This window comes from Rhagoletis pomonella, unplaced genomic scaffold (assembly GCF_013731165.1).
Source record: "Rhagoletis pomonella isolate Grant_MI unplaced genomic scaffold, Rhpom_1.0 Rhpom_scaffold_06869, whole genome shotgun sequence".
Classification (NCBI taxonomy): domain Eukaryota; kingdom Metazoa; phylum Arthropoda; class Insecta; order Diptera; family Tephritidae; genus Rhagoletis; species Rhagoletis pomonella.
This window is the reverse complement of record NW_023465401.1, coordinates 2,861-8,856: the sequence shown is the minus strand read 5'-3', so window position 1 is coordinate 8,856 and position 5,996 is coordinate 2,861. Positions and strand designations below refer to the sequence as shown.

The window sequence follows — 5,996 nt, the reverse complement described above, 5'->3', positions numbered from 1 at the left end:
CTTAAGGTGAAGGGGGGCTAGCGTAAACATGCCGCCCGCCTTGCAGTGTCGCTGCAATAAACTTAACTAGATATTTACAATTCATTTTTTTTTCTATTTCATTTTGCTATTTACAATTCATAAATTCATTAAAAAATTCATTTTTTGGATTTCAGGCCAATTGCTTCTGGTAGTCCACTAATAGATGGTGCCTCCCGAGATCATCCACCCGAACATTGTGTTCTGTGCCGTTGGTCGAGTGGGGGTGGCTGGCATGAGTCCCGGACGCAGGATCATTGCGTATATTTCGGCTCCTAGGACTAGTGATACGGCGCTAGATTTGTAAAAGCCCGGGTCGGCCAGCCGAAAATTGTCGAACTCGTTGGTAATCCTGGCATCCAGCGTGCGAGGGGGGGTTACCCGAGAGAGGCGTGGTTGCACGTCGGCGCAAATATCCAGCCTTTCATGCCACCCTTTGAGCGTGAGCCTGCACACATCTGCATAGCCCTGTGGCAAAACTCGAAGTTGGCGTGCCAGCTGAAGCGATATTGTCGACCTGGGCTGTGCTGGGTCGACGATGGCGCGCACTACTTGCGTCCTCCCTCGGGTCATTACCTTAACCGCTACTGTGGGTGTGAGGACAGATAGCCTAGGAGCGCTACGGGCCGTGCCCGTAATCCGGTCTCGGGCGTCTCTCACACCACGGCGGTGGGGTTGTTGCTGGGATCGCCGTTGGCGTCGGTGTGCGCCTCGGCGCTTCGACCTCGTTGCTGGGGCTCGCTGCACTACCGACCGGACACCCGACAGAGCAGGTCTGAATGCCGGCGGTGCACTAAGCTCGGGATCATCCCCCAATGCTTGTTGGAGGTCTTCTTCATCGGCGTCGATTTCCAGCACCTCACCTTCGTCGCTTGTTTCGGCTAATGGCCGGATGGTGTACGGGCGGAACGGTCGTCGCTGACGGATCTCTGGCTCGACCAATCCCAGTAGCACGTCTTCCTCATCTCGGGGCGCCTCGCCCAGGTGGAGAAGGCTATGGTGCCGGTCTCGGCAATGCTCACATTTTCGGGGCGATGCGCAATTCTTCGCCGTGTGATGCGGCGACAGGCAGTTGGCGCAGTGGCGGTGCACGAGGACAGCACGCAGTCTCTCGGCCGGTTCCATCCTGCGCATCTCGCGACAAAAAGCCAGGCGGTGGTTGCTGCGGCACACTGGGCAGCGGTATTGGCCCTTGTTAGCTTGGGTGTTGCTCTTGGTTGCACGTACCATTTTGCGTTATTGAGTTCTGTAAAGAGAGATACGATTATTATTTTGTTTTGTCAATCTGGCAAAAGTACCAATTTTACAATTGGTCGAGTTATAATTCCGCGTGCCGTTCGTATTTCTACGACTCGTACTCGGCTGTCCTGACCTGAAAAGACCCTAATTACTCTGCCAAGTCGCCATTCATTTGGGGGAAGGTTATCCTCTTTGACGACGACTAGATCGTCAACTTCGAGGTTTCGTTGGGGGGAGTGCCATTTCACTCTCTTCTGCAATTCCTTCAGGTATTCTGCTTTCCACCTTCTGCAGAATGTCTGGTGAATCGCCTTGATCTTTTGCCACCGGTTGACAATAGACATCGGGTTCTCGTTAATTTCGGGTTCAGCGAGTGCCAGTAGCGGGGTGCCAATCAAAAAATGTCCTGGGGTTAAAGGTTCCATTGATTCCGCGTCTTCCGAGATGGGGCTGATTGGTCGTGAATTAAGACAAGATTCGATTCTTGCCAGAAGCGTGGAGAGCTCCTCAATGGTAAAACGCATGTTGTTCGCTACCTTCCTGAAATGCATCTTGAAGCTTTTTACCCCCGCTTCCCAGAGCCCTCCCATGTGAGGTGCTCCTGGAGGTATAAAATGCCACGTAATGCCCTGATGAGCGTATGTCTGAGTTGTGCTGTTGGCCGCTGCAGTGACAAAGAGCTTAAAATCCTGTTGCAATGCCTTATTCGCCCCTACAAAATTGGTTCCATTGTCCGAATACATATTTTGCGGGCAGCCGCGTCTAGACACAAAACGCGCAAAAGCTGCTAAAAATGTGGCGGTGGACAAATCGCTGGTGGCCTCCAAGTGTATTGCCTTTGTCGCAAAACAGACGAAAACGCAGACATAGCCCTTGGTAATACGACAAGCTCGACCCGTAAAACTCCTTATCTCAAAGGGCCCGGTGAAGTCGACTCCAGTGTTGGTGAAGGGTCTGGATACCTCAGTCCGTTCCGGTGGTAACGCTGCCATCAACTGCTCCCGCGCCTTCTTTCTGTAAATAACACAGACCTTACAGTTATGAACTGAATTTTTAATCACGTTTTTCATTCGCACTATCCAGTATTCGGACCGCAAAATTCTCAACATGAGCTGGTTTCCTCCGTGCAAGGAAATCAGATGTGTGAATTTTACGAGCAATCTTGAATACTGGCAGTCGTACGGGAGAATTATTGGATACCGTTCACTGTAAGGTATGTTCGTTAACGCCAGTCGTCCTCCTACCCTCATTACTCCGTTCCTGTCGAGGAAGGGGTTGAGAGCGCGAAGTGAACTTTTCGCGTTGATTGGCGTTGAAGCGATGATGGCCCTGTATTCATCTGCGTAGTGACGCCTCTGTGCAATAAGGATGAGACGACATTTTACCTGCTTTACTTCATCGGAGGTTATTTCGTCTGTCTCGTCACTAGCGGCCAACTTATGCACCGGATGAGTTTTTCTAAAAAATCGGAAAACTCGCGCAATTACTCTCATGGCTCGCGAGAAGTCTGAAAATCGCTCCAGAATGTCCATTTCCTCGGAGATGCCTGCCGCATGAGCCCGTACCGGTTTTTGCTCCAGGTCGGTTTCTAATGGATTTCTATTGCCTTGGTGGGGCCAAGTAGATGAATCTTGCTCCAGCCACTTAGGTCCATACCACCACAGAGTGCTTGCGAGTAAATCCTGGGGGGACACGCCTCGGCTGCCAAGATCCGCTGGATTATCAGCAGAGTCCACATGGTTCCACCCTGACACTCCAACCAGCTCATCAATTTTTGCGACTCTGTTAGCTACAAACGTTGTCCATGTACATGCCGGTTTCCTAAGCCACGAGAGTACGATCGTGGAGTCGGTCCATTTGTATATTACTGGCTGCGTGACTTCAAACTGCGGAATAAAAGTATTAATTAGTTCGGCCAGTAATAATGCTCCGCAGAGCTCTAACCGGGGGAGAGACACCGTTTTTACTGGTGCTACTTTTGTTTTACCAACCAACAAGTTTATGTGGGGCGCATTGTTTGATGCGCGATCGCGTACCCTAATATATAGTGCGGCTGCATATGCCTTTTCAGAGGCATCGCAGAATCCATGGAACTCCACTTCGTCCCATGGCGTAAAATGGGTCCATCGGGGGATTTTTATCTTCTGGATATGCTCATAGTTATCCAGAAAGGTCTCCCAACGTAGCAGTAAATTTCGGGGTAGACTGTCATCCCAGTCTATTTTGGTTAGCCAGATCTCCTGCATGAAGATCTTTGCCACCACTACAATTGGTCCGAGCCATCCAGCTGGATCGAACAATTTTGCTACGCAGGATAAAACCTCTCGCTTGGTATACTCCTGCTTCCGGGGGATCGGCTGTACTGTGAAGTGAAACATGTCATGTACCGCGTTCCAACGGATTCCCAACATTTTTGTCTCACTCATGTCGTCAAGCTCCAGGAAATTCTCCTTGTATATGTGCGCCTTGGGTAGTCCTGCCAAAATCTTCTTACAATTCGAAGTCCACTTTCTTAGTGGGAAGCTGGCGGTGTTAAGAGCTTCAATTACCTCATCTCTCATTTGTATTGCAGTTGTGCAATCGTGGGCTCCAGCTAGGACGTCATCGACATACATATACTGCTTCAAAATCTTTGCTGCCAGTGGAAATCTCGTTTTCACATCATCTGCGAGCTGGTGTAGCGTCCTTATTGCCAAATATGGAGCGCAGTTTACTCCAAACGTCACGGTCTTAAGTTCGTAATCCTTAATTTCTTCGTCCGGGGATTCTCTGAAAAGAATTCTTTGAAATGGGGTATGCTCCTGATGGAGCATAATTTGCCTATACATCTTCTCGATGTCTGCATTAAATACGTATTTGAATAAGCGCCACTTTAAAAGTAAGCAAACCAAATCCGCTTGCAGAATAGGCCCGGGGTATAATATGTCATTTAAGCTGACTCCATTTGACGTGGGACAAGACGCGTTAAACACCACTCGCACCTTCGTTGTTATGCTGTCCGGTTTCACGACGGCGTGATGTGGTAAGTAGTATGGCCTGTGTGCTGGTTGTTGCGCTGTTTTCCTCACGGGGCACATATGGTTGAGCTCGATGTACTCCTTCAGAACCCGGTCGTATTCCGTTTTCAACTCCGGTTTCCTGATATAACCGGCCTCGCTGCGCAAGAATTGCCGTGCTGCTCCAGTCCTTGAAAGGCCGAGGTTAATTTCGTCTGGGAATTCCCGACGAAAAGGTAGAGCCACCACATACCGTCCTTGCTCATTCCTCGTGGTCGTCTTAGCGTACAACTCCTCACAAAACGCATCTTCGGGGGTAATTTTCCTTTTGGTGGAAACTTCTTCTAACTCCCAAAACCGAGTTAGCTGGGGGGTTGGAGTTTCTGCGCCGTAAGACACAGAAGTAGTGAAACTCCTCGTGGTCGTTGGTGGTATTGGTCCCGTCAAAATCCAGCCGAACACCGTTTCCTGCGCTACGAGTGACCCCAGAACATTACTTTGGACCTTGTCCCTTATGACTGCTGGGTAAACATCCGCTCCGAGAATTAGGTCCACTTGCTGACTCCTGTAAAAATTGACATCGGCTAGCCGTAAGGGGGGCAGTGAATCAAGATGCCCTTGATCCACTGTAAACTTCGGGAGGTTTCCTGTTAATTGGGGTAGAACCAGACCTCTTGCCTCGATTCTAAACTGGGGGGTTTATAGGAGAACCTATAGCCAGATGCGCGACTTTTCGCACATTTGCCGATACCGTGGCATTTATGCCCGATACCTGCGTATCAACCGCACGCGTTGGCAGCCTGATGAGTCTCTGTAGTCGCTCCGTGATGAAAGTTCCCTCTGATCCAGAATCCAGTAGGGCTCTGGCCTCATAGTTAACTCCTGAGTGGCAGATGTTCACCATAGCAGTACCTAAAAGAATGTTCCGGTTGCTCGCCGCAAAAAGCGCCTGCACATTGCTGGTGCCTGCGGGGGGTTGCTCAGATCGTGAGTCCTTGTTCCTCGGGGGGGGTCGCTGTTGCGAAGAGTTGGCCTTCTGTGGAGCTAAAGTTCGATGTAATAGTGAATGATGCCTCTGGTGACAGCTCCAACAATTAAACGGACTCTTGCAATCCTTCGCGATGTGTGAATGCGCTAGGCAGTTCATACACAAATTGTGCTTTCTGACTAAGTTGAGGCGATCCTCAACTTTCATTGCCAGAAATTTGGGGCAGCCCTTTAGAGCATGAGATTGTTCGGGGCATAATCTGCATGCGGGCTGCGAAAACTGACCGTGGTGTGCCGATACCTTCCTTTCGTACGTCGCTGCGGGTTGGCGATTAGGTACAGGCTTTACTGCGCGTGCACTTCGGATATCGGACACCGTTTCTAACGTCTGGAACCGACTTGTGAGAAAGCTGTCTAATTCCTCCCACTTTGGAATTTCCGCCTTTCTCACAATGCCTTGTTCCCACAACGCCAGCGTGGTATCCGGTAACCGACTCGATACTAAGAACACAAAGATCGCATCCCAGTTCTCAATATCAATCCCGTACATTTCTAAAACGGATATACAATTATTAACTGCCCGCTGTAAATTTTTAATTTCCGTCCCGCGTTCACTCGTTACCGATGGTAGGTTAAAGAGCGTTTTTAATTGGCTATTAACCATTATCCTCTTATTTTCATAGCGGTCGGATAAATTTTGCCAAGCAGTCGCGAAACCGTCGTTAGTCAAAGGCGATTTTTTTACGATATCTTTCG

The 5,996-nt window shown here is 49.7% G+C and overlaps 1 protein-coding gene across 2 annotated transcripts; it reads right to left on the bottom strand.

The window, feature by feature from the left end:
- Positions 1–34: 34 nt before the first annotated feature.
- LOC118755629 lies at positions 35–4,111 on the bottom strand. 2 transcript variants are annotated; one of them, XM_036490455.1, is made up of 2 exons: positions 115–4,111; positions 35–61 (listed from the first exon to the last, which is right to left on the bottom strand). In XM_036490455.1, exon 1 carries the CDS (start codon positions 4,083–4,085, stop codon positions 1,299–1,301), a length of 2,787 nt encoding a protein of 928 aa, XP_036346348.1. In that variant the 5' UTR covers positions 4,086–4,111; the 3' UTR covers positions 35–61; positions 115–1,298. Both variants share the same exon structure in this region, with proteins under 2 accessions (XP_036346348.1, XP_036346349.1).
- Between the last annotated feature and the right edge of the window lie 1,885 nt (positions 4,112–5,996).

What these genes read in the sequence shown, in the direction of transcription:
- LOC118755629 (XM_036490455.1), bottom strand. Translation starts at nt 4,085, where the DNA reads ATGTATAGGCAAATTATGCTCCATCAGGAGCATACCCCATTTCAAAGA.